Source organism: Neovison vison, chromosome 2 (assembly GCF_020171115.1).
Source record: "Neovison vison isolate M4711 chromosome 2, ASM_NN_V1, whole genome shotgun sequence".
In the NCBI taxonomy this organism is placed as follows: Eukaryota; Metazoa; Chordata; class Mammalia; order Carnivora; family Mustelidae; genus Neogale; species Neogale vison.
In genome coordinates this window covers 7,232,349-7,259,878 of record NC_058092.1, presented here as the reverse complement: position 1 = coordinate 7,259,878, position 27,530 = coordinate 7,232,349, and the positions used below count along the sequence as shown (strand labels likewise).

General features: G+C 42.9%; 1 protein-coding gene across 2 annotated transcripts in view; it reads right to left on the bottom strand.

The window, feature by feature from the left end:
- The window catches only part of UBE4B (ubiquitination factor E4B), a 123,187-nt gene that overhangs the window by 57,119 nt on the left and 38,538 nt on the right, over positions 1–27,530 (bottom strand). For both annotated transcript variants that reach the window (XM_044237125.1, XM_044237124.1), the window contains exons 2-5: positions 27,243–27,429; positions 8,743–8,878; positions 2,270–2,357; positions 1,110–1,254 (exon numbers count right to left, since the gene is read on the bottom strand). In XM_044237125.1, the coding sequence (XP_044093060.1) occupies positions 1,110–1,254; positions 2,270–2,357; positions 8,743–8,878; positions 27,243–27,429 (556 nt within the window). The remainder of the gene's footprint in view (positions 1–1,109; positions 1,255–2,269; positions 2,358–8,742; positions 8,879–27,242; positions 27,430–27,530) is intronic.

Below are 27,530 nucleotides of genomic sequence, written 5' to 3'. Positions count from 1 at the left end.
CTAAGGTTTACAATAAGAAAAATAACAAGGGGGTGCCTGGGTGGCTCAGCCGGCTAAGCACCCGCTCTTGAATTTGGCTCAGGTCATGATCTCAGGGTTGTGAGATCGTCAGGCTCCTGGCTCAGCGGGGAGTCTGGTACAGAGTCTTGCTCTCCCTCCGTCCCTCTTGCTCCCTCTCTTTCTCTCTCTGTACTAAACATTTCGTTAAAAAGTAGCTATTACTTAAAAAAAAAAAAAAAAAAAGATGACGAAGAAGAAGTGGTGGCAGGCTTTTGAAACACACAGGTGCCAGGCTCACATCTTTAACCATAATAACAATAAGATCCCAGTAAAATCAGAAGGGAACTACCCATCTGCCAGGAACAAGGGGGACTTTTCGTGCCAGGGAACACGGGCAGCACAAAAAAGGGGAAGACAATCTTCTTTGCATTTCACTCATTTAAAGTACCTCTATAGAGGGATTATTAAGTGCAAGGCACACTTCTAGGCACCAGGAATACATCAGGGAGCAGGGTCATGGTCGAGTGACATGAAAGGAACACACAGCACACCACCCCGTCTCTTGCGCATTCCAAATGACTTCTGTAAAAAGAAGAGTGTCAGTGCCCAAAATGCTGCGATCTTGCTAGAAGTTTTACTGCTTTGTTATAGAAGTGCGGTTTAGGGTAGCCTCTTAAAATAGAATCCGGGAAACACAGCAAAATATCAATGTTTTAGCCTGCTAAGCAATTTGATCGAGATTTACTCCACGGTCTGCACATGACCTGATCGGCACTTCAAGCAAGCACAGGTCATCCGAGCACCTCTCCCGGCACCCCTGGAGACCGTCCAGTGGACTCCTATTTATTAGAGACATTAACTTCAACTCTGAAATAATGGAGAACGTTAACTTATTTATATAGTTTTCTGCTAGAGAAATCATGAAAGTTGAAAAAAAAATGGTTTATCAGTAAGATCCGTGGACAGTGGCCAAACAGCAGTGTCCTCATCAAGAACTCTATCTGTAGTCAAAACATTTAACCCCAAAGCAAGAGAAAGTGAGTGTGGGTAACAGAAGGGCTAAGATATAACACTCTTGTTTTCTCTTAACAGTGACGCTAGATTCCTACCTTCTTTTGGGTTCTGCTTAAATTGTGCAGAAAGAGAAGAAAGAAAGATGACATCTCTGTCCCGGTCCTTCCAGGAGACGCGGAAGATCTTACAGACCAGCTGCAAGGCCTGCTCTTCGGACACTTCTGAACCCGAGGAAGGCTCCTTGTGAGGGAGAAGATTTGCGGGTTAAGTTCAAGTCACTCATTTATTAATCGGGATATTTTAGAAATGCATACGACTGTTCACCCACTGACTAAGGGGAAAATAAGCTTGTTACTCTGACTTCAGCACCACATGGAGGTTTCATCCGCTTACAACTATCTACAGGGGTGGACAAAGGAGCAGGGACATTACTGCAATCACCAAGGGAGGAATTAGATAAAGGATGCATATACATCCTGTTTGTTTCCTTTCCCGAACGCCAAAGAACCAGGATAACATCAGCACAGAACTCATTTTCATCCAAAAACTTTTGCAGAATTTAATGTTACTCACTGGTTTCTGTCACAGATAAAATATCATGTATATAAAAGAATTCTGGAAACACGTTGCTCTACAAAATAAAGCATCGCGCCACTAGAAGGCCACAGCCCAACAGGTGACCACCCCGTGCTGCGGAACACTCCTGATCACCACACCGGAAGTGACGCAACGGTCTCTGCCAGGTCTACCCCCAGGACACCCGCCAAAACAGAACAGGTCTTTTTGGCTAACTATAGGGAACTAAGCTCAGATGGTAACAAAATATAAAGACCTCGTATTTTACATGAGCTTCTAAGTGCTACTGGACTTCACGTATTCTTGCTTCAATTCCCAGTCATTTTCCTCTGAATACTACGGAAGATCTGATGACCTACTTGCATAAGCAAAAGACCAACAGAAAAAGTTCAAATTAGCACTAAATTCCTTCTCATTACCAACTCCATCTACTGACAAAAATATGGATCTGAAACCAAGTTAACTGCAGGATCTGCCCGGATGAAAGAAGTGAGCTCTCCTTCCATTAGAGCAATCTTAGCTACCCATTTCTCCTCCCAAAAAGAAAAAAAAAAGTCACCTCAACAGAATTTGCTGACCTGGGGCAGCTCACTCGGATCAACCGTGCAGATGGGAGAACCAAAGGGCATTTATATTACCTGTTCTACAAACAGAAGCAAGGGCTTCATTTCTTACCAACCTTATCGCTGAGGCTCCTCTTTTCTCTTCGATCGTTTTCATCAACCTCCATATTTTCAATTCCTGAATCCACATCCACCTGGGACATGCTTTAAGTATAAAAGACAAATAAGGCTTTTACCTTTTATAAATCCACCCAATGTCATAGCTCCTGGTTGAGGAGAAGTTCTTAACTATCAGTCAAAATTAGTCAAGAAGACAAAAATAATAAAGCAAAGAAGTCAAATCAGTCAAGAAGGCAAAATAATAATAAATATTTTCTCTGATTGACTTTTAAGAGCTCTTCATATACTAAGATGTAAACATTCTGTCTTTACACTTGCTGGAGATATTTTTCCTAGGTTGGCATTTTCTGAGGCTCACTTTCGAAAGCAAATTAGAGGTTATTTTCTGTACATATCATTTTGAAATGGCACATATACAATCAGAGCCTGATCACAAAAATCTGGTCAAGCATATATATTAATTTTTCCCACATTAAATAAATAATTTTCCCAGCACCATTTATTGAAAAGAGCATCCTTTTTATGCTAATATGAAATCACCTCTCACAGGTCCAGTAGCCATGTAGACAAGTACGGGTCTTTTTCTGGATATTCATTTCTGTTCCATTAGATAATCTGCCTGTCCCCGAACAAAAACTACTCTATCTTACTTCTAATACTTCACAGTCAATCTTGCTATCTGCTGGGTCAATGTCTCCACCTTACTCTCCTACTTCAGGAGCGTCTAAGCCATTTTTGGCCTCTGGCTCATCCCCACATACTTAAGAATCAGCTTTACAGATTTCTTAAAAATCCTGTTGGTATTTTCGCTAGAATTTTACGGACTCTTGAGATCAAACTGGGAGAAAGGATTTCATTACATTTTTGAGTCCATAATAAGCATCTCTCTCCAAGTTTTTAGATCTTCTTCAAGGTCTTTCAATAAATCTTTTCTCTTAAGCAGGGTCCACACCTAGCACGGAGCCCAGTGCAGGGCTTGAACTCACAACGCTCAGATCAAGACCGGAGCAGAGATCAAGAGCCAGCCATTCAACTGACTGAGCCACCCAGGCACCCCTGGTCTTTCAATAAACTTTCACTGTTTTCTCTCCAAGTCTTTCACTTCTTTTGCTAAATTTATACCTAGGTACCATATGTTTTTAAATGAAATTGGGAATGGTACCTCTTAAAAATTAAGTTTTCTAATTTCTTGTTGCTAGTCCATAGTAATACAACTCTGAGGCCTCTGAGAAACAACTTATTTACTTACACGTAGGATTTACTAGGTAGAAAACCATTTCTTCTCCAAATAGTAACTACTTTGTTTCTTCCACTCTAACCCTTATTTGATCGCACTGGGTAGGATCCCCGTGTTGATCAGACATAAAAAGAGCGAGCAGCCACCTTTGTTCTTTTTCCTGATTTTAAAGGGAGTGTTTCTAATTTCTCACCCCAGACTATGAGAGTTGCTGTAGTTTCTTGAGAGACGTCCTTTGTATTAGTCAGAATACGGTAGGCTATGCTGTGGTTACACACACACACTTGGAAATCTTAGAGGCTTAACACTATAATGGTTGTTTCTTGCTTACGCAAAGTCTGGTGAGAGTGAAGCATCCTTACTCCATCTTTAATCTATGCCATCTGCAATACACAGCCTCCAAGGTCACTGGAGCAAGAGAAGAGAGGGATGGAGGAGGAATCGGCTCAACTGCCTTCACCTGAAAGTGACACATGTCACTTCCACTCCCAGTCTACCGGACAAAACTAGTCACTTGGTCCCCGTCTACTCGCTGAACTCTGTCTCCGCCATATAGCTAATTCAGGAGGCACCTTTCTGTTTCCTGTTTGCGAAGATTCTTATCACGGACTGAGGCTTTTATAAAACTTTTCCAACTACCAAGATTATACGGCTTTTCTCTTCCATATACAACATGCAGAATGATATTCATAGATTCACTAATGCTATACCCCTGCATGCTTGAGATAAACCCAAGCTGCTCATTATTATTATTATTATTACTTTAAACTTATAACTGAAATATCCGTACGGACCTAACCATAGATGACATTGCGTGTTTGGCTGAATAAAGCTTGGCAAAAGAAACATACTGATGTAATCAGCACCCGCATCAAGAAACAGAGCATTACCAGCACTCCAAGAGCACCCGATGACCCTTCCACAACCAAGTAAGCCCACAGTAACCGCTATCCTGGCATCCAGCCCCACAGAAGCTTTGTCTGCTATTTATGTGTTGTAATATTTGATTTGTCAGTATTTCAAGATTTTTGCAAGTACGTTCATGAACATGATTAGCATGATATTTTTTCTTGTATATTATCCTTGTCTGGTTTTGATATTAAGGTCCTACAAGCTTTGTAAATTGGGTTGGTAACTATTCCCTATTTTTAAAGATTATCAGGAAAATTTTGTGTATAACTAGAATGGCAGAATCTGACCATAAAATTATAGGAGCAAGGGGCTTACTTTGGAAAATTTAAAAATACTGATTCAATTTATTTCATTGGTTTTTGATCATTCAGGTTTTCTCTTTCCTCTTGAGTCAATTTTAGGAGAACATTTTTCCAGGAATTTGATTTTCATCCAGATTTTCATGTTTATTTGCATGTTGCACATTACTATTTTTTTCACAGAATTCTCTTTTTTTAATAACGAACATGACCGAGATCCCCCTTCTATGCAGGCATTGTTCTAGCTGTCAGAGAGGTCGAGGGACCAACAAAAGGGACAAAATGACCCCTGTGTCATGGAGCTTACCTTCTAGTTAGAGGAAGAAAGACACCAATGAACATAATAAGTGAAACATATCGTACAACGATAACTGCTATGGAAAAATTAAGGAAAGGGCAACTGAGGGTGCAGGCCTTTCCATTTTAAATGGGGTGAGCCTCCCGGAGAAATGCCGCATGAATACAGACCAGAGAGGGCTCGGCCATGCACATATGCAAGGAAAGAGTCTTCCCAGAAAAGGGTTTTTATTTCTGAGACTTACTTATATTCTCTTTTTCTCCGTTTCATTTATAATATATTACAGCTTTCTATTTTCTTCCGAGGACGTTAGCTGCGACATACAGTCCATAACACGGAATATCTCTTCCTGTTCAGTTCTAGATCCTTTCAAATTCCCATTATGATTTCTTCTTTGATCTGAATTTAGAAGCATGCTCTGTTTTAAAAACTGCCAACTGTATGAGGAAATTTTTAGGATTTTTCCTTCTATTAATTACCTAATTTAATGTCCTCGTCAGAAAACATGATCTATGTGACGCATCCCACAGAAACTCTCCAGTCGTTGGGGATTAGGGAAGAATGTGTGTTCTCAACTGTACAGTGCCAAGTTCTGTATCTGTCAATTACATCAAGCTTTTAGCTGTGCGGTTTAATTTGTTCATATGCTTACTGATGCTCATTCTTTCTGATTTATTGATGGATGAAAGGAATGTTAACATCTCCCATTATGATTATGTGTTGCTTTCTCCTAGTTTTACTGTTGTGTGCTTTACTGCTGTGGCTGTCCTCTTACCAAGTGCATATATTTTGGAAACTGTTAAACAGTACACAGTGCTTATTTCTAATATACTTTGTGCCTTAAAATATAATCTATGAGTATGTTTACCCCAGTCTTCTCTTGTTTAGTATCTGTGTGGGATTGGCTTTTCCCTTTCTTTCCCTTTCAGTGAAAGGTTGAAGATCTAACCTAATGTTTCAAGTGTGCCTTCTGTAAACAAGGATACAGCTGAGTTCTGTTTTGTTTTTACCCCAATCTAAGCCTTTTCACTGTGATGCATTATGATGACTGACCAATTTTCATTTCTTTCGATCTTCTATTTATTTGTCCCTTTTTATTTATTTTTTTATTTTTATTTTTTTTAAAAATTTTATTTATTTATTTGACAGAGAGAGATCATAAGCAGGCAGACAGAGAGAGAGAGGAGGAAGCAGGCTCCCTGCTGAGCAGAGAGCCCGATGTGAGACTCGATCCCAGGACCCTGAGATCATGACCTGAGCCGAAGGCAGCGGCTTAACCCACTGAGCCACCCAGGCGCCCTATTTGTCCCTTTTTAAAAACTTGTGTTTTTAAAACTTGTGTCCTTTTGAATTGACTTAAATTCTCCCGAGCTCCCAACTCCATTCCATATTTTCCCTTGACTGGTTTGGAAGAACCACTCCATTCCCATTCTTTTAGTGGCTACCCTTGAAGTTTTACCAAGTATCCTTTCATCAAATGTAAAAGTTGGCCAAGTATCTTCACCCCTCTCCTAAGTGCCCGGGGACCTCACAGCTTGTTCTAACCACCCCGCTCCTGGTGGCTTCCCAGCTATGCTGTGCAGCAAGTTCCATCTAACTCACCGTTGTCCTTCTCTCCCCCAGTGTTGTTCTCTGCACTGTGACTGCTGTTCTACGCCGCCAGTCTTTGTTTAGATTCACATTTATTTTCCTCATTTGTCATTCCAGCTTGCATCGCAGACATCAGACCAGGGACCACTCTCCTTCCTCTTCAGCTACACCTGCTAAAAGCTGGGCTCTTCTGGGGGCAGACTATCAGGTTGTTTTTGTTTGTGCACTTGTTTTTATTTGGAATCGATAAATGTCTTATTTCACCCTTGCGCCTGAAAGACAGGTGCAAGACAAGTCCCAGCGGGCAGCTGATTGACTTTTCAGCATTTGGACACTATTATGCCTCCATGTGACCTCCGTCGTTCAGACATCTATCATTCCTTGGTCGCTCAACTCTTTGCTCTGACTGCTTTAAAGCTCTTTTGTCTTCAATGTTTGGAAAATTTTACTACAAAATGTTCAGATATGAGCTTCCCTTGGTTTAATCAGCATGGGAGTTTCTGGGCTTTTTGAATCAGAGAAGTCATATCATTTATCAACTCTAGAAAAATTCGTAGCCATTTATCTTTTTGAAAATGGCTTCCCAACCCAGAGAGGGAAACAAGCATCGAATAAAGCGGGGTGTGGGGAGCTGCTCTAAGTCTCCCTACTCTCTCCTTCTGAATTTCCATGAGGTCTATCTTGGCTGTGTGTCCATTATGTCTCTAAATACACTGCACAGGTTTCATCATTTTCTCTTTGTGGCACACTCTGGGTAATTTCTTCAGCTCTACCAGTCGGTACATTAATTCTCTAGCTATGTCTAATCTAGCTATGTCTAACTCTTGCATCAGGTTTTCAATCTGAGTGATCTTTTCATTTCTAGAGATTCGACATGATTCTTTTTCAGCTGTGCTTGGTTGTTTTTATGGTTGCTTTCCCCTTATTCATGTTTTCAATTCCCTCTGTAATTTATTTAAACATGTGTGTTTTGTATTCCACACCTAGTAATTCCAAACCCCCCAAATCTCCAGGTGAATACTTCTGTCATTTCTGCTCTGGGTCCCTTACTCATGCTGGCTTTTATCTGGCGCATTCTGTGATTTCTGACCATGAGCTCACACTTCTTGGCAATTTTTCTAAGGAAATTCTCTGAAGACATGGATGATTTATGTTTGCTTCTGCTAGGTGCCTTTCAGACAGCATAGGCCTGGCTCCACTGTATATGACAGTAGTTCTCAGCTTGAGGCTTTTCAGACTATAGCAAGAGCATAAATCTAGGTGCTCAACCCAGTGAAGTCACCCACTGGCCATGAAACTGCAGAGATGACTCGGCTTTTTAACAATTTATCAACTCAGAGCTACGGTAATAAGAACACAATTGTTTTTACTCTGTGGGTTTGGATTTTTTCCTACTTGATCTTTTTCCTGGGAATGCAGTCCTTTCTGAATTCTTACCTAATGTAAGATGGTCTCTGATTTGGTTCCTCAACTCAAGCTTACCAAGTGCCAAAGCTCTATGCCACTGCTTCTTAACCTTTTTCACGTCATAACACACATAGTAAACAGTATTTGTGGGTCCACTGACATGAACTGTGGCAGCTGCTTCAGGGCAGAGGAGCTGGGTCCTGGGGTGGGAGGTGGGGGGCTCTGGCCTTCCCGAGCAATAAAGGACTCAGTACCCAGCCACTCTGTCACCCACTCGTGGCACTGTGACAGCAGAGACAGACCCTATTCTAGGACATCCTGACCCTTATGGAGCTCCTAAGGCATGTGGCTTACCTGTCTGTACCCTTCGAAACTTAAAAATTTCACTAGTCAGTAAACTTTGAAGAAATTTTTAGAGACTGACATACGCCTGCCAACACAGTGTGTACAAAATATGGACATTAGAAAAAATTTAAAATAATTTTTTTTTACCACTTATACCATTATTTCATAAAAGACATTTCAATGCCAAAACCAGAAACACTTCCCTACAGACTATTTCAGAATAATACAAAGACCTATAAACCTCACAGATCTCGCACTAATTTGCTGAGGACTGGCAGAATCTCTGGGCTGGCACTTGGGACTAGCGGACTAGAGACCAAAGTGACTGAATCTCTCCCATTCCGTCAACCCAACAGCTTATTGGAAAATGGCTTACTTTACCTTTTTTCACAAGAGACGCCATCGATATCCATGCTCTGGGAACGTGAGAGAGACTGAGACTGGGTTTCAAGGCTATTGGAGGGCGAGCTGCTGAGAGAACTGACTCCTTCACTGCTCTGGCTTCGATGCGCTACTCCTGGCCGGAAAAGACAAGAAAAGTTAAGTTTCCCGCGAAGTAACATTAGAGCCATCTGTAATGGCGCCAGTAAACAAACACAATCAGCACGCCTACCATCACGACGGTCAGCAGATAAGGAATCTCCATCGGGAGATCATGCTCAATGTTTAATATTAAAATCACGGAAACATTAGCAAGAAATCACAGTTTTATCCATGCATGTCATACGAGGTCAGTGACACAGCTACATCTGAGAGCCAAACCCGACTGCTCATCACTTTCTCTTTCACCAATTCAAACACGGCCCCTGATACAAATTAGCTTCTGTGACGGTCCAGAAAAATCCTTGAGATGCACCAAAAATAAGGAAAATTAATAAATGGCTGTAGAAATACACAGATGGATAGATGTGTGCCACAGCAAATACACCAAAATGTTCATGGTAGGATCTCTGGTGTATATACAGGTATTCATTGCAAAATTCTTTCACCTTTGGTTTAGGCTTAAGATTTTTACAACAAAATGTTGAAAATATGCCAACAGAGCCAATCTAAGCAATGTCCTTAAATACAGATCAACTCATTTGTTGACTGAACATCTCATCAGATGATGGTTTGGGGAAAATAAAAGCCCTGACACTGTCCTTGCCTTCGCAGAGCCTAGAGTATAGAGAATAACAGCCGTGAGTACAGGGCAGATTATTTCTTACCCATGTCTTTGAAACAATGTTTTTCTCATAGAATTAAAAAAATACTCCAACTCCACAAATACCTTTCCACGAAAAAACAATGTTTTACCCAGGCACTTGTTAAGTACTTTAAAAAATATATACTTACGTTGCGGAAAAGAAAATGAGATTGACACTAATAACACATTATATGTTAATTAACTGAATTTAAATTTTAAAATGAGACATTAAAAACAAAAACAAAAACACAACAACAGCAACTTGAATTACCATTTGTAGCTGAAACAAGAACCCAGCGGATAAACTTGAACACTCCCAGAATTACAAGAAAGTAGACTTGCCGCCCTTTTCCGTCTCTCATTGAAGAGTATCAGAAAACACTCATCCATTCCTGATAGTGAGTTTTAACATGTTTCTGTTTGTTAAAGCCTCTGCAGGACTCATGCGAGAAAAGAGAAACTATATCCTCTATTCTGAAATAGATTCAAGGAGAATACAGAAAGTACCTAACGTGGCAGAAACTCAGAAATAAACCTGGAGAAGACAGAAAAACTTTCAATTCCCAAATTCAAGAATGTAACCCAAAGTAAGTTCTCAATAACTATTTACTGAAGGAATAAATAATACAGCCTCAGTAAGGTCCTTAGGAGAATATTATTTTACCTAGTACGATGAAAGGTCTAACAGTTTTTTTAAAGAATTTATTCCTTTACAGAGAGAGAGTGTGCACATGAGTGAGCGAGCGTGAGCAGGGGTGGGGGGTGAGGGGGCAGAGGGAGAAAGAGAGAGAGAAGCTCAAGTTGACTCCACACTGAACCCAACGTGGGACTCCATCTCACAACCTTGAGCTCATAACCTGACCTGAAACCAAGGATTGGACGCTTAACCAACTGAGTCCCACCCAGCTGTAAATAAAATTAGTCAATAATAATAAAGTTCAACAATTTTTATGGAATAGCAATTAAGCAACTTTAAAACTTCTACCTTGTAAAACCAGTTTTAAAATTAGAGTAAGTTGTTTAAAAAAACCTGTATTTGTAACACAGCATACTAAACTACACTACAAATACAATGGTCCTGCAGTAATACAATCCCAGAGTACACCAGACAGTACAGAATACTGTGGTTGTAATATTTTTTAAAAAGATTATTTATTTATTTATTTGACAGACAGAGATCACAAGTAGGCAGAGAGACAGGCAGAGAGAGGAGGAAGTAGGCTCCCTGCTGAGCAGAGGGCCGGATGCAGGGCTAGATCCCAGGACCCTGGGATCATGACCTGAGCCGAAGGCAGAGGCTTTAACCCACTGAGCCACTCAGGCGCCCCTGTGTTTGTAATATTTTAATAAAACATCAAGGATATCATCCAAATTCTTTTTTTCCTGAACCCTCCATGTGATCTTTAGTGGGGCAATTCTCCCTGGAATTTAGTATGTATCACAGCCTTCCTCAATCCCATCTAGAATCTGGAGTGACCCCTCTGCTTTCTTAAACTTAAAAAAATGGATAGTGTCTTTGAGTTTATTTAGAATCAATAAAAATTAAATATTGTGGCTAAAACCTAATCAAAGCAACAGCATAAAATATCACTGTTTCCAAAGTGCACCCTCTCTCCAGCTCCTAACTTGGGAGACTGTTGTCAAGAAGCCAAATTTCAAGGAACAGAGATTTTCTCCCACATCATCTCCATAAAGGCAGGTATTAAAGAATTAAAACAGACATAATCTCCTCCAATCCCCCTTTACAAGATGAGAGAAATGCTGTACATTACCAATTTAAAAATGAGTCTTCGGGGTGCCTGGGTGGCTCAGTCATTAAGTGCCTGCCTTTGGCTCAGATCATGATCCCAGGGTTCTGGGATCGAGCCCTGCGTTGGGCTCCCTGCTCAGCAGAGCCCTGCTTCTCCCTCTCCCACTCCCCCTGCTTGTGTTCCCTCTCTTGCTGTTTCTCTCTGTCAAATAAATAAATAAATAAAATCTAAAAAAGATAAAATAAAAACAAGTCTTCAAAAAGTGAGGGTGTATGTAACAAAGAATGGAGAAAGCCACGTCTGCTTAATAGAAGACGAACTTTAAAGATGGCCGCTGTCCAAACTTTTATCACTAATAAGAGCTTGTTAAAGGAAAATTATACATTCTGTGTGGGAAGGCCGTAATTTTAAAGGAAATAATAAGGAGGGTTTGAAATCTCTAAGATTTTCCTCCCAGTACCACAGTATTTTCCTGAATGCTATTCCCTTTCAGGTATAAACCAAACCAAATGCCTATTTAAGCTGTAACACTAGATCTAGTCCAGTATTTTACACACACACACACAAGTAGCTTGCTAAATTCTAGTATAAAAAGAAACAGAATTGCCAAATGGAACCTTAAAACCCCAATAAAGCTGTTAAAAAGTTATGTGTGTGGTGGGGGGTGACTTTAAAGGTCTTGGTCAATTCTCTTCTCCTTTACAAATGAGAATACTGAGATCTATGAAATCTAAGAATTTCCCTTATTAGCAAGTTAAAAACAGAGGCAAGATTAAAATACATGTCTCTTGCCTCCAAAGAAAATGCTGCTATTTCCGCCATCCCAAACTGCGGAACAACACTTCTGTGATCACAGCTATTTTACACCAAAGCTATATGTCTCATGTATTCTACAATTATAAAAGCAAAACCTTAAAAAGATATTAGTGTTATAAAAAGACCCATCTTTCTACTACTAATTAAAATTGTAAGGCTAATTTACACAGATCTTGACAACGAACTAAGCTGAAGGGTTAACTAACATTCCCAGAAAACACAAAGTACGCTCGTAGTTTATCTGGCCAATACCAAACGTGAGCCCTCAGAAGTGCTTCTAATGAGCATATCCTACTCCATAAAGCCGACGGATACATTCAGTCAGCAGCTCACTTCCTAGTGAACACATTTTGTTCTTGTGAATTAACACAAATAGAAGAACATTTCAAACCTGCAAAGAAATACAGTGGTACCTAAAATATTAAGAGAAGAAAACCAATGACACAAATTAGAAAAATGATTTAATCTTATTTTTTTAAAATATTTTATTTATTTATTTGATAGACAGAGGTCACAAGTAGGCAAGAGAGGCAGGGAGAGAGGAGGAAGCAGGCTCTCTGCTCCGCGGAGAGCCCAATTCGGGGCTCGATCCCAGGACCCTGGGATCATGACCTGAGCCGAAAGCAGAGGCTTTAACCCACTGAGCCACCCAGGTGCCCCTAATCTTCTTATTTATGAGACAGTCTCCCTTCCTTCATATCAAAAGGGTGAATCATGCAAAGAATCATGCAAAGAATCAAAAGACCTTGACCGCTCCTTAGAGAACTGGTTGAGTGGAGGGCTAGTGCAAGAAAAAACAGGTAGAGCCTGTAGCATCTTACAGCGCTGAAGAAATGAAAAGATAAGTTTTCAAAAAAACTTAAAAAAAACTCAAAAAACTTAAAAAAACTTAAAAAAATGAAAAGAGAAGTATGTCAGACAGAGGAGTCAACCCAAAAGAGCTCCCAATGGCCAATACTAGAACAATTTGTGTAAAATAATAATGCAAAAAGAAAATACGGAAATTTGAATTAAAACTCAAAATACAAAATAAACACACATGAGTTCTTACTGCTGTCAGTAAGGAGAAGAGACAGATGTCTCTTACAGAAGAATTCCACCTAACACATCTCCATGTAGACATTCCCCATTCCAAAAGGTAAAGCTTAATTCTTACTGCCTGAGTGGGGTGGGTTGGATTTAAGAACTTGATTTCAGGGGCGCCTGGGTGGCTCAGTGGGTTAAGCCGCTGCCTTTGGCTCAGGTCGTGATCTCAGGGTCCTGGGATCGAGTCCCGCATCGGGCTCTCTGCTCAGCAGGGAGCCTGCTTCCCTCTCTCTCTCTGCCTGCCTCTCCATCTACTTGTGATTTCTCTCTGTCAAATAAATAAATAAAATTAAAAAAAAAAAAAAAGAACTCGATTTCAAAGAATTGAGTCTGGAAAGGGAAAAAAAGTCATTAACTTCACGGCGGAGAGACCTCAAAATCACCAGCTTAACCGGGTGGTAAAGGTGACCACCACCAGGGGTGCGGTATGGACAGTGGGCACGCAGAGAGGAAGTGATGAGAGGGCCCTTGGCATGTGTGATTTTTCTCCCTCAAAACCCCAAACCCCAGTCTAATCATGAGAAAAACATCAGACAAAGCCAAATTAAGAGAAAATTCTATGAAGCTCTTCAAAGTTGTCAAAATAATGAAAAGCACGGAAAGACTAACAAACTGTCAGACACCAAAGGAGGCGCCTCTTTAGTTAACAGAAGTACCCCAATGATTTTTTTTTTAAATGATTTTATTTATTTATTTGACAGAGGGAGACACAGCGAGAGAGGAACACAGCAGAGGGAGTGGGAGAAGGAGGAGAAGCAGGCTTCCTGCTGAGCAGGGAGCCCGATTCAGGGCTCGATCCCAGAACCCTGGGATCATGACTTGAGCTGAAGGCAGCCACTTAACAACTGAGCCACCCAGGCGCCCCAAACCCCAAAGATTTTTATGGTTTCAGGTCTCACAGTTAGGTCTAATTCTTCATATATTTTAAATATTAACTGCTTATGAGATACATAATTCACAAATATTTTCTCTCATTCTCTAGGCTGTCTTTTCATTTTGTTAATGATTTCCTTTGCTCTGCAAAAGCTTTTTACTTTGATGTGGTCCCACGTGTTCATTTTTTGCCTTTGTTGCTTGTTTTTGGAGTCAAATCCAAAAAACCATCACCAGGACTGACATCAACAAACTTAACGCCTATGTTTTCTGCTTGGAGTTTCACGGTTTCTCATCTTACAGTCAAGTCTTTATCCATTTTGCGTTTTCATGTATGGTGTAAGATAGTTCAGTCTCATTCTTTCACATGTGGGTGTCCGGTTTTCCCAGCACGGTTTACTGAAGAGACAGTCCTTTCCCCATTGTACATTCTTGGCTCCTTTACTGTAGATTAACTGACCATATACAGACAGGTCTATTTCTGGGCTCTCTGTTCTGTTCCACTGATCTATGTGAATGTCCTTATGCCAGGCCATATGACTTTGATAACTATGGCTTTATAAGAGTTTGAAACCAGGGAATGTGATGCCTCCAGCTTTGTTCTTCCTCCTCAGGATTGTTCTGGCCTTCTGTGATTCCCTACAAATTTTAGGATTCTTTGTCCTGTGAAAAATGACATTGAAATTTTCACAGGGACTGCATTGAATCTAGATTGCTTTAGCTTAATATGGATATTTTATCAGTATTGATTCTTCTAATCCATGACCACAGATCGTCCCATTTATTTATGTCTTCTTTAAATTCTTTCATCAATATCTTGTAGTTTTCCGTGTACATATCTCCCACCTCCTTGGTTAAATTTATTCCTCGGTATTTTCTTCTTTTTGATACAACTGTAAATGGGATTATTTTATTCCTTTTTCCCACAGTTTGTTATAACTGTATAGAAACACAAGAGATTTTTGTTGGAGCGCCTGGGTGGCTCACTCCGTTAAGCATCTGCCTTCAGCTCAGGTCATGATCCCGGGGTTCTGGAATCAATCCCCATGTTGGGCTCCCCGCTTAGCAGGGCTACTTCTCCCTCTCCTTTTGCCCCTCCCCCCTGCTTGTGTGCTCTTTCTCAAAAACAAATAAATAAAATCTCAAAAAAAAAAACCAAAACAAGAATTTTTTTTAAAGATTTTATTTATTTGATAGAAAAAGAGATTACAAGTAGGCAGCGAGGCAAGCGGTGGGGGGGCAGGGGGAAGCAGGCTCCCTGAGCAGAGAGCCCAATGCAAGGCTCAATCCCAGGACCCTGAGATCATGACCTGAGCCAGAAGCAGAGGCTTAACCCACTAAGCCAGCGAGGCACCCCCAAATCAAGAAATTTTTGTATATTAATTTTATATCCTACAACCTTCCTGAATTCATTTATCAGTTTTAACAGTATTTTAGTGGAGTCATTAGGGTTTTATACATACAGTATCAAGTCATCTTCAAATCTGAAAATAGTGACAGTTCTACTTCTTTCTTTCCAATTTGGATTTTTTTTTTTTTTGGTGCCTAATTGCTCTTGTAGGACAGACTTCCAAAACTATACTGAATAAAAGCAGCAACAGTGGGGACCTTCTTTTGTTCATAATCTTGGAGAAGAAGCTTTTGGCTTTTCACCAGTGGATGGAACATTAGCCGTGGACTTACTGTACACAGCTTTTATTATATTGAAGTCCATTTCCTCTATACCCACTTCCGTTGGGAGTTTTTCTCATACATGGACATTGAGCACTTATTCTAAAAGCTCATGATTTTTATCCTTCGTTTTGCTAAGTGGTCCATCACGCTGACTGGTGTGCCGACAGTGAGCCTTCACTGGTTCCCTGAAATAAACCCCCACGTGATGGCAGAGTACGCATGTTCCTTTAATGTACCGTTGATTTTGGTCAGCTAATATTTTGTCAAGGATTTTTGCACCTATATTCACTGGGGATACTGGTCTAAAATTTTCTTTTCTTTTATTAAAGATTTTATTTATTTGAGAGGGAGAGAGAGTGCGAGAGAGCACAAAAGAGAAGGTCAGCGGGAGAAGCAGACTCCCTGCGGAGCTGGGAGCCCAATTTGGGACTCGATCCCGGGACTCCAGGATCATGACCTGAACCGAAGGCAGCAGTATCTTAACCTACTGAGCCACCCAGGTGCATGGTCTACAATTTTCTTTTCCTGTGGTGTCCTTTTCTGATTTTGGAACCAGGGTAGTGACTGGCTTCATAAAACTGAGTTTGGAAATGTTCCCTCCTCCTTTTTTTTTTTTTTAAATTAAAGATTTTATTTATTTCTTTATTTGTCAGAGAGAGAGAGCGAGAACGCACAAGTATGCAGAATGGCAGGCAGAGGCAGAAAGAGAAGCAGGCAAGGAGCAAGGAGCCTGATGCAGGACTCGATCCCAGCACCCTGGGATCATGACCTGAGCCGAAGGCTTAACCGACTGAGCCACCCAGGTGCCCCTCTTTTTTTTGTGCTTGGGGGAGACTTTGAGATGGATCAGTATTAATTCTTTGAATTCACCAGTGAAGCCGTCTGGTTCTGGACTTCTGTTTGTTGGAGATTTTTGATTAATGATTCAATCTCTAGTAATCAGTCTATTCAGATTTTCTATTTTTTTCATGGTTCAGTCTTAGAAGGGTGTATGTCAAAACATTAATTTTTCTTAAACACGCTCCCTCAGACTCCAGTTGGGGGACTGGAGACAGATGGTGAGAAAAAGTGCCAGCATATTCCCAAACCAAAACCAGAGAATGACTTCCTGGACACATACCTACTATGAGCTCAACAGAGAGAAGGGAAAATAGAAGACAGCTCCATCTAGTCAGGAAAACAAGATAAATGCACATGAAACTAAGAATGGCTTGTGCAGCATAATTCCTAAGGGTTCTCCGTGTCTCCACTGTGATGATGACGAGAATAGGAGCAGCAATGCTCTGAAAACAGAACATGGAGTTAAATGAAGGGGGGCTTGATCACAGAGGACCCTGAAAGCTCCTGGACTACACTGTAGTTGCAAACATGGAGACAAGACTTCTGAGCAGGTGACGTGTCTGATCTCTCCAACTAGGCCAGAAATTCCCCGAGACAGGAAGCACATTTTATGGAACCCACTCTCACACGATTGACCTCTGTGCCCTCCCTAGACTTGCAAACCTGACTTAAGCAGGGAAAGCAGGAGTGCCATAATGTTCGTGTCCCACCGTGTGGGCGGAGGGCTAGTGGGTAGTTTGGAGTCTGATGCAACAGAAGTTCAAGGACCAGGTTAGCCTAAATGGGGACAGAGAAGGAGAAGAGAGGAACCGATCCCAGGCTGAAACAGGAAGTTGTTTCCCAGTGCTACGTTATCTCTCACTGACAAGCTGGCAGCACTTTTTCCAGATTCACAAAGTAAGGATCACGACCCTAGGAATAATGCTACATAATGCAGCCCATTATAATAACAAAGCCAGCCCAATGCAGAGAACATTCTGCCCCCATCAGTGGCCAAATTACATCTAAAATATCCCCCCTTGGGTGACCAAAAAGTCGCTCCAGTGAGATGAGCTATCCATGCCAGTAAAGGATATACCTGTTACAACAAAAGCGAAAAGGATTTCAACCACCACCAGGAGCCTCCTGAGCCAGGCAGTCTGCAGGGGTCTCACGGCAGCCTACTGGCCTTGAACTTCTGCCTGAGCCTCTGCCTCCAGTTTGCTTCTGACTCACCCTCAAGCCCTCTTCCCTGCCCTCTCCAAGCTGCAGACTGAACAGAAACAATAGAGCTTCTTTCTGAAGAAGGAGAAAAAAAAAACGATTTAAATACCAGACTGACAATCAAGGATAGGATGAAAGGTTCTATCATTGCTAACAGCATTCTTTGCCAAAGACAATTAACTATAAAAGTGTGATTTTGTTGGAATTTCTACCAATGTACTGTTATTTAATAATATGTTCTGTATCAGAACTGGAGGAGGAAGTTGAAAGGAACTGAAGATGACTGTGCCATCCCAAGCCTTACATCAATCACCACCAAGCCCATTTCTGCCCCAGGACCTTTGCATTTGTTGTTCCTTCTGTCGGGAAAGAACGCTCAATAGATAACCACTTGGTCTGCTCCCCAGCTTCATTCAGGCTTCTTTCGAATGTCATCTTCTTAATGAGGCCTACCGTCAACTCTCTAACTGAAAATAGCAACGCCTTCCTCCCTTGGCAACATAACTCTCTAGTTTCTCCACAATAATTCTCACCACCTGACAGATTTTATAGTTCTTAAAAATCGTCTGTCTTCTCTCACTAGACCAGAAGCGATGTGACCTAGCACAGAACCAAACAGACACATGAGAGGGTTTAAATAAACAGGTAGTAAATGAAGGCTGCATGAATTTACAGGTTCAGTAGATCACTGATAACAACTGATAAAAAACGAAATGTAAAACAGATCATAAAGCACCTCGAACCAATCTGGGGGGGTTAGAATAATAATTGTAATGGGATATGGAAGGAAGTTCCCTACTTTCAGAAGTAATAATCCTGTGTTGGTGTTGTTGTTTTTAAGGCAGAATTTTCAATCAGATAAATCCTTGGGGGAAAATTCTCCCAAAGAGTTGACCACCACAGGCGGGAGTCTGGGGCAGACAGAGATGACTGAGGGCGGGCAGTGTCAGGGGTGGTGTGCGAGCCTCCGTGAGGACATCCCCTCCTGTCGGACGAGGGGCCCTCTGACACGTCCCCATCTTGGCTGGCAGTCCTGGCTCCTAACCCAGTGCCTAGCACACAGAAGGCATTAAACAAGTGTCCAAATGCATAAATGGAAGCAGGACAAAGACCATTTTCAAACACAAGAATTAGGTTAAATTATTATTAAGTATATTAAAGACTAGCAGGCAGACGGAGGAAATGGCCTCTGTGTTTCTAATCCAAACCCTGGAACCAGCCCAGAGGCCAAACATATCATTTGGCTTCTGTCTCATTCCACAGGCCCCTCCGTTCACTTCTGCTCCCAGAGCAGAGGCTCGTCACAGCAGATGGAAACAGAATTCAGGGGGTCAAAATTATAGTAGCTGTTTGATTAGCTGCTAGATCTTTTATTTAAAGCATTTAACACAGAAGCACATAAATTACTATGTCACAATCTTTAAAAATATTGTGATCACTATATTTCTATATAACTAGTTTCCTCTGTAATCTTGTGTTTTATTATCTGCATTTAAAAATATACTTTGAGGTGCCGACCCAAGGCTTCACCGGTTTGCCAGAAGAGCTCATGAAAAGACCAGGGAGGGAGACAAAGCGTAAGAGACTTTTAATCTCAGGGAATAAACTGAGGTTTGCTGGAGGGGAGGCGGGAGGGCTGGTGATGGACACTGCGGAGGCTACATGCTATGCTGAGTGCTGTGAATTGTGTAAGACTGATGAGTCACAGCCCTGCACCCCTGAAACAAACAATTATACATTAATTTAAAAAAAGAAAAACAAAAGACAACAGTCTTAAGAACTCCAGCTCGAGGGCGCCTGAGTGGCTCAGATAGTTAAGCATCTGCCTTCGGCTCAGGTCATGATCCCAGGATCTTGGGATCAAGCCCTGCATCAGGCTCCCTGCTCAGCAGGAAGCCTGCTTCTCCCTCTCTGTCTGCCACTTCCCCTGCTTGTGTGCTCCTGCTCTCTCTGTCAAATAAATAAATAAAAATCTTAAAAAAAAAAAAAAAATGGGAACGCCAGCTCCAGAGGGTAAAAAAGGCATCCAAAGAACTCCCTCCACTAGATCTAAGAACTCTGTTAAGATAAAACCAGCTGATAAAGGATTCACTGAAGAACTCTTGTGCAAGATTGGCCACATCTTTGAAGAGGTCAGGACATCCAGGAAGGCTATATGCACGCTGTCAGAGGGGTGGACATCAAAGGGAACAGAAGGAAGAGAAGTATAATTTCAAAAGAAGACTGTAAAATAAAAATCATCCAAGGGGGTTAAGAATTTCCGAAGGCTGGGCAATCATGAACCAATCTAAGGTTGGGGGGGGGGCGGGGCGTGGGAAGGAACTAAAAACTCGTTTGTCCTCCCGGGAATTAAATGAGCAGAGATTCTTAAAAGAAAATGGAAGAACACCTTCTCCAGTACTGGATGGTAAGCTCTTCCAAGAAAGAAACTGAGCCTCACTCGCTCGTCTTTGCATTTCCATGACCTAGCACTGGGCCCAGCCTGCCACAGGCCCTAAATAAACACAGGCTGAACTGACACTTAAAAGCAACGTAATCAATGACGACTGTTAAAAAAGAGGCAATCAGCTGGAGGAAATTACTCATACTTACAACGTTTTCAGGCAGGCAAAAGCAACGTCATATTAACAGTGCACCAAAAAAAAAAAAAAATTAAGAAATATCTGAGGATAATAAATGCAAAATTCAGAACAGCGATGGCCTGCTGGTATGGAAAAGAGGTGTAGAGAGCCAGAGATCCTATAGGGGTTCACAGGTGATACTATGTCTTGTGGATGTTATCGATCATGTATGTCCAGAATGTTCTATAAAAACTTCTTGGTAAAATTTTAGTAAAAAAAATAGGCTTAGGGATTTTTAAAATTTTACTCAGGGTGCCAGGAGAAGCAAAGAGACAGCTAGAGCTGGTTATGGTGAAAGAGTAATGTTATAGTAAATGTTCTCTAGAACTCAAGGGGCGCCACACTGGCTCTGTCAAAGAAGCATTCCCCTCTTGATTTCGGGGTTTTAAGTTCGAGCCTCACATTGGGTACAGAGATTAGCTAAAAGTAAACCAATCAATCAACCAATAGAACTGGAGTTTTATTTTGCATCTGACATTCCCGACACAAAATATTTTTTCACCCATTCAGTCGTTTAACTAGTGGCATTAACTAGTACCTACTACCTACCAGCATGGTTCTGGGGATAAGGGAATGAACAGCACTGATGAGGTCCCTGTTCTGACCTTATGTTTTAAAGGGAGGAAGGGATGGTGATTGGGGGGGGGGGAGGATTCCATAAATGATATTTCCACTGGGAAGCAGGGTCTTTGCAGACGTCATGAAGTTAACATGGGGTCACGCTAGCTTAGAGTGGTGCCTAGTCCAGGAACCGGTGTCCTAGCAAGAAGAGGGAAACTTGAGCACAGACACACACAGAGGGAAGGCCATAAAAAGAGAGAGGACATAGGAGTGGTGTGGCCACAAGCCAGAAAACAAGAAGGACAGCCTGCAACCAACAGAACGAGGCAAGGAGTTTTCACTGAAGCCTTCGGAAGAAGCACAGCCCTGCCTACACCTTGACTTTGGACTTCGACCCCCCGGAATTGTGAGAGAATACAATTCTTGTTCCAAGCCTCCAGGTCTGCAATACTTTGCTATGGTGGCCCTAGGAAAGGGGCTGTTGCAAGAAGCTGGGACAGCCCGATGGGAGAAGCAACTAGAAGAACACGCTGCTGCTCCCTAACCCTTGCTCCAGTTACTTGTAGCGTCAAGCAGCTTAACTAAGGAGGGGGCCGCCACATCACTCCTGGGCCAGAACTCCTCAACATGGTGCCAGTCTACCCAGGATTTGTGTCTGCGGAAAGCACTTCTTGATTCTGGAACAGAAGTCTCTCCTTCATATTCAGCAGACAATAAATCTACCCACTGGCCCTCCATCTACCAGCAAGGACCACAGAAAACAAGCACTAGCCTTCATCTTCATGGCAACTTCTTGCATTTTTTTTTTTTTAAGATTTTATTTGTTTATTTGAGAGAGAGAGACAGTAAAAGAGGGAACACAGGCAGGGGGAGTGGGAGAAGAAGAAGCGGCTTCCCACTGAGCAGGGAGCCCGATACGGGGCTCAATCCCAGGGCCCCAGGATCATGACCTGAGCTGAAGACAGATGCTCAATGACCAAGCCACCCAGGTGGCCCTTAAAAGATTTCACTTATTTATTTGACAAAGAGAGAGAGATCATAAGTAGCCAGAGAGGCAGGTGCGGGAGGGGGACCAGGCTCCTCACTGAGCAGAGAGCCCGATGTGGGGCTCGATCCCAGGACCCTGAGATCATGACTGGAGCCAAAGGCAGAGGCTTAACCCACTGAGCCATCCAGGCACCCCACTTTGCATTTTTTTTAATGGAAAGCTATTAAGTCTTCTTGAGATTTTCTTTTAAGTTATGTATGCTTATGTTGTTTTGACATTTTCTCTTGTGAGTCACTTACTAATTCACTAGATGCACAGATTTAACATGCCCGGCACTGTTAAAGGCACAGGGATACAGCAGTTGGTAAAATGGATCCAAGTCCCTGCCCTGTGGCTCACACATGTTAAGGGCAAGTGGAGAAGAAGGGATCTACAAGTCGTGTAGGTCCTGCATCTGCTGGTGACAGAGCTCAAAGTAGTAGCATCCACGTCAGACAAAGGTGGCACCTTCACAGACCGTGGCCAAAGAAGGTGCCCCTTGCATAAACATCTGAAGAGTTGAACGAAAAAGCCATGTGGATTTTTAGGGTCCGGGCCTTCCAGGCAGAGATAGCAAAAAGGCAGGTTCCAACAGGTCTCATGGCTGGAATGTTCCAGAAAGAGCAAGGAAGCCAGTATGGCTGGAGCCAAGGCAACAAGGAGGAGGCTCGCAATGGGAAAGGAGGTCAGAGACAAAACATGGCCATGTCACACAGAGCCCCAGTCAGTGTGAGGACCGTGACTTTCATCCTTGATGAGGCAGGCAGCCAACTGAGGGAGCCAACAAAAGACAGATGTGGCCTACCTTATGAGGTGCTTGTTTTTGGTTTCATTTAAACTGTTTCTTTAATAAATTCGTAAAAATTTGTTTATCCAACCTGCCAGGCACACAGCTAAGCATATCTACCTCACTGTGATTATGAATAATGGTGATTATGTGAGAAACACGAGGACTTCACAGCACAGAGGTGCGCTGCCGGAACTACCCATCTGGAGCTGTCTAAGTCTTCCGGCAACATCATGAACTCGCTGTGACAAACAACCCTGCTGGAACACAACGTTGTACTTGCACTTCAGGGGTCCCAGTCTGGTGCTGCCCTAAGAGACTGAAGTGAAGCGAGGGTAGACACGGAGACAACAGTCAGGAGGCCATTTCAATAATCCAGGTGAGCTGTGTTGGTGCCCTGGGCCCCGCATTTGGCCCTCTGTTTTTGCAAATAAAGTTTTATTGAAACACAGCCATGCTCATTATATATTGTCTACGGCTGCTTTTGTGCTACAGGGGCTGAAATGAAGAGTTGTTGACAGAGACTATACGGCCTGCAAAACCAGAAATATTTACTACCCGGCCCTTTACAGAACATTTACTGACCCCTGATCTGGAAGATGAGATCAAAAGAGGTACTGTTGTAGGCTTAAGCAACTAGAATGAAATGATGTGCCATTTATCGAGATGGGATTCTAGGAGATCAGATGAGAGAAAATACCAGATGCTCAATTTCGGACGTGGTACTGTGAGATGCTTCTCAGACGATGCAGGAGTCTGAGGCTCAAGGAATGGTTCTGGGCTGGAGAAATCAACCGTGGAACCAGCAGCATAGAGACAGTAATTAAAGCTGGGAAACCAGATAAAATCAGTAAGGGAATTAACACAGATGGAGGGGGCAACAGCGTGAAATACTGAGCCCTAGACCCCTGACACTTACACGTCAGAGAAATGAAACAGAACCTTAACGAGCAGCAAGAAGAAACAGAGCCAGGATGAAAGCCATGAGAATGCAGAGCTCTGGAAGCCAAGAGAAGAAAGTGTTTCAAGAAGAGGGCCAAAGGGGCGCCTGGGTGGCTCAGTGGGTTAAGCCGCTGCCTTCGGCTCAGGTCATGATCCCAGGGTCCTGGGATCGAGTCCCACATCAGGCTCTCTGCTCAGCAGGGAGCCTGCTTCCCTCTCTCTCTCTCTCTGCCTGCCTCTCTGCCTACTTGTGATCTCTCTGTCAAATAAATAAATAAAATCTTTAAAAAAAAAAAAAAAGAAGAGGGCCAAAGCCCCATCCACTGAGGCTGAGACGCTGACTCAGAGCAGCCCGCGGGAGCAGCCCGCGGGAGGCCTCACTCGGCTGGACTGGAATCAGCGGTGGGTGCCAGGCCAGACAAGGACAGACGAAGGAGAGAGAGGCTAGACAAGTCGCTCCGGAAGTTCTGTTGTGATGCAGAGCCAGTGGGGTGGAAGCTGGCGGGGAAATGAGGAAGAGTTCCTTTTTATGTATTCCCATGATGGGAAAAGGAACAGCATGTATAATGACTGCTAAAAAAAATAAAATAAAATAAAAGTTTTCCACTTGAGGTAGAAAACCTGACGAAGCAGGGAAGATGGGAAGTGCTGGGGCAACGGCTCTGAGTAGGACAGGGGAGGTGGGAGCTGGGGACAGAATTCAGTAAGGGGGGGGACAGTTCAAGCTTAACAAGAACTGGCCACACATACAGGCAGGCAGGAGGATGCGACGATGGGGACCTTACGGAGATTCCCGTTCGCCTGTGTCTGTTTCTCCATGAAACAGGAAGGCAGGCCCTGAGCCCAGAGCTGCACAGAGAACGAGGTGCTGCCCACCAAAGAAGGAGCTTTGAAACAGACCTGGGAGGGGGAGAGTAAACTGGAAATACACTCTAACTCCCTGTGAGAGAGCCTGACCACAAATCTGAAATGAGACAAACAGCACGGTTCTGGATTTTTCTCTAATCTTGTTCCACAGCATGAGACAGCAAGAAGCCAGGAAATGGGATCTGAAACCAGGAGCACAGACCGGGGCGCCTGGCTGGCTCAGTCAGTGGAGCATGGAACTCTTGATCTCAGGGTTGTGAGTTCAAGCCCCACACTGGGTACAGAGTTTGATTAAAAATAGTATCTTTACAGGCACCTGGGTTCCTCAGTCAGTTGAGCATCTGATTCTTGATTTCAGCTCAGGTCATGGTCTCAAGGTCGTGAGGTGGAGCCCTGCATTGGGCTCCGCACTCAACGAGGAATCTACTTGGGATTCTCTCTCTCTCTCCCGCCACCCCTCCCTCTGCCTATGTATGCACCTGCAGTCTCTCTCTCAAATAAATAAATAAATCTTATAAATAAATGGATGAATTAATGAATAAAATCTTTACAGAGCAAACCAACCAAGTAGGAGCATGGTTTAACCAGGGAAATAAGACAAACCGAGAGGGGGGCAAGAGAGAGGAGTGACAATGAGTGACCGTGGAATTTAAATGGGGCAAGGAGGGAAGTGGGGACCCCAGGGGAGGAAGAAGTGAAAAAAGTGGCATAGAGGGGGGAGCCAAAAAGCTGAAGGTGGTGCTCAGGAAGTCGCTGAGATGGAAGGTCTAGAGCACGATCATGGCCGTACGTGGCTGGTGTCAGATGGAAAACAATGTCACTAAGGGAAAGCAGTGCAAAAAAGTGAGAGGGCAGAGTCCTGGAAGGTCATCCACATGGCTACTAAAGTCACCAGGAACCACGTCACAGGCAATGCTGAGGAAAGCATGGACCACACAGGTAGGGAGAGTGGGGTCCGGGGGCAGCTGCAACAGGACAGGAGTGGGGGCGACAGTGTGACGACACAAGGTTCAAATCAGTGCGTTCTTAGAGTGGGAGGAAGACTGGTCTAGAAGAAGAAACGAGAAAGCAACAGAGGAGGGGTATAAATTCAGGAGAGCCCCAAGGGGAAGGACTGTCCACAGAGAAGGAACCTGCCAGGGACTGACCGTGAGCATTTCAGAGCTGGAGGTGGGGGAAGACAGGTGTATATAGCAAGCCATACAGAAAGGAGAGACCGAGAAGTACGGGCTGAGGACCTGGGAGTCTTGATGGCTGACAAGCAGGACAGGGCACAGGCCGTGATGATTCCTGATAGTCCCAAAGGGGCACGGTGCTGTGAGCAGATGCAGTGAGCAAGACACACTCGAGCTGGGCTCTCCGGTCTGCCCAGCACTGATGCAGTGCGATCTAGGCCCCTCCCCATCCCACTAGGTCTCCCCCAACAATCCCCAGCATTCCAGGGGGGACCTGGCCATGGTGAGACAAACGACACTGTTGGAAGCGCTGTTTCTAAGGAAAAGGTAAAAACCCAAGCGGAATCTCGAGCCCATCCCAGAAGACCATCACAGCTTCTCAGAGGTGGACAGGAAGACCCTTCAGGCAAAGGCATTTTTTAATTACTAACTGATGATGTGGCCTAAGCATCTCTCACTTTTACAATCAACAGAAGGATGTATAAGCATTTATATTTACATGGCAGAACGGTCCACAGTGAAGCCTAACAAGAGCTATGGCAACAGAAACTCGGCAAACGCTTTTAACTGACGAGTTACCCGGTTCAGAAAGACAGATTATGTGAAAGGCAACGAAGGGAGAGCATTACAGGACTGTAAGAACGAACAATCATATTAAATTATTCAATGACATGGTGATGAATGCAGATCTGAACGCACCTGCTTTTTCAAAATTAGAATCCCAATTATAATACTCATTATAATGGTAATAATTCTTAGGCTCAGTAGAAAAGTTCACTTGATAAAAGACAGATATTTTCAAATATACAGTATGCATCAATATCACTGTTTTCCAACAAAGGCAGTCGTGGATATCAACTGTGAGCCCATTAATTATAAAGAAAGAAGTTTTCACATTAATTAACTGTCAATGAGATAGCTCTAAAACATCCCGTCATGTAAACTTTTATACCTAAAGTTCAGAGAAAGTTATAAGACAATGTAAAATGGAGCCAAAGTAATGAAATGTAAAATGAAGACAAAGTAAATAAGGAAATTAATATTTTGAGGTTGTTATTTTGGCCATTATTCTAATCTTGCATTTTCAGATGATTTTATCATAAAAGAAAAGCACCATCCAAACTCATAAAATCAGCTGAGCCAAATTAAGCCTTACTGGCTTTGCCATCAGAGATTAAGACCTGAGCCGCCTGTATGAAACAAATGACCAAGTTATGGAAAGGGAAACAATTCCTTTTAACAGATGACCATCAAAATGAACAGAGATGAATGAAACACGATATGATGATCTTAATCTTTTAAACTACTCCTTGCAGAATTTTTGTTTTGTTTTGCTTTTTTGCTTGAAGGATATGAAAAAGTTGTCGTCCTCAATTCATTTCACCCTGCTGTGAAAATGTCACCATCGCGAGCTTCCTAGAAAGCTATGACGGCGATTAGAAACGTGGCCCAGGTATGAGAGGAAGGCTTACCTGATGCACCTATTGGGGAGGTAGCTGGGGTCATGCTGTGGACACTGAGACCAAGGCTCTGGGAGGGGCCTGGGGCTGATGCTGCTACGGGAGGCCCCAGAGGGTTCTCCCTCTGGGGCGAGGTGAGCGGGGTGGTCGGCTGGGAGGTCTGTCCACCGGCAAGTCGTGCAAGGCGCCTCCGTCGGATCTACAAGAGGGAAAAAGACATTCTGTAACTCAACCGCAGAAATGTGATTCTGCCCAAGAACAACGTTAAGGTTGTCAGTAAGCATCGAAAACCACACTGGC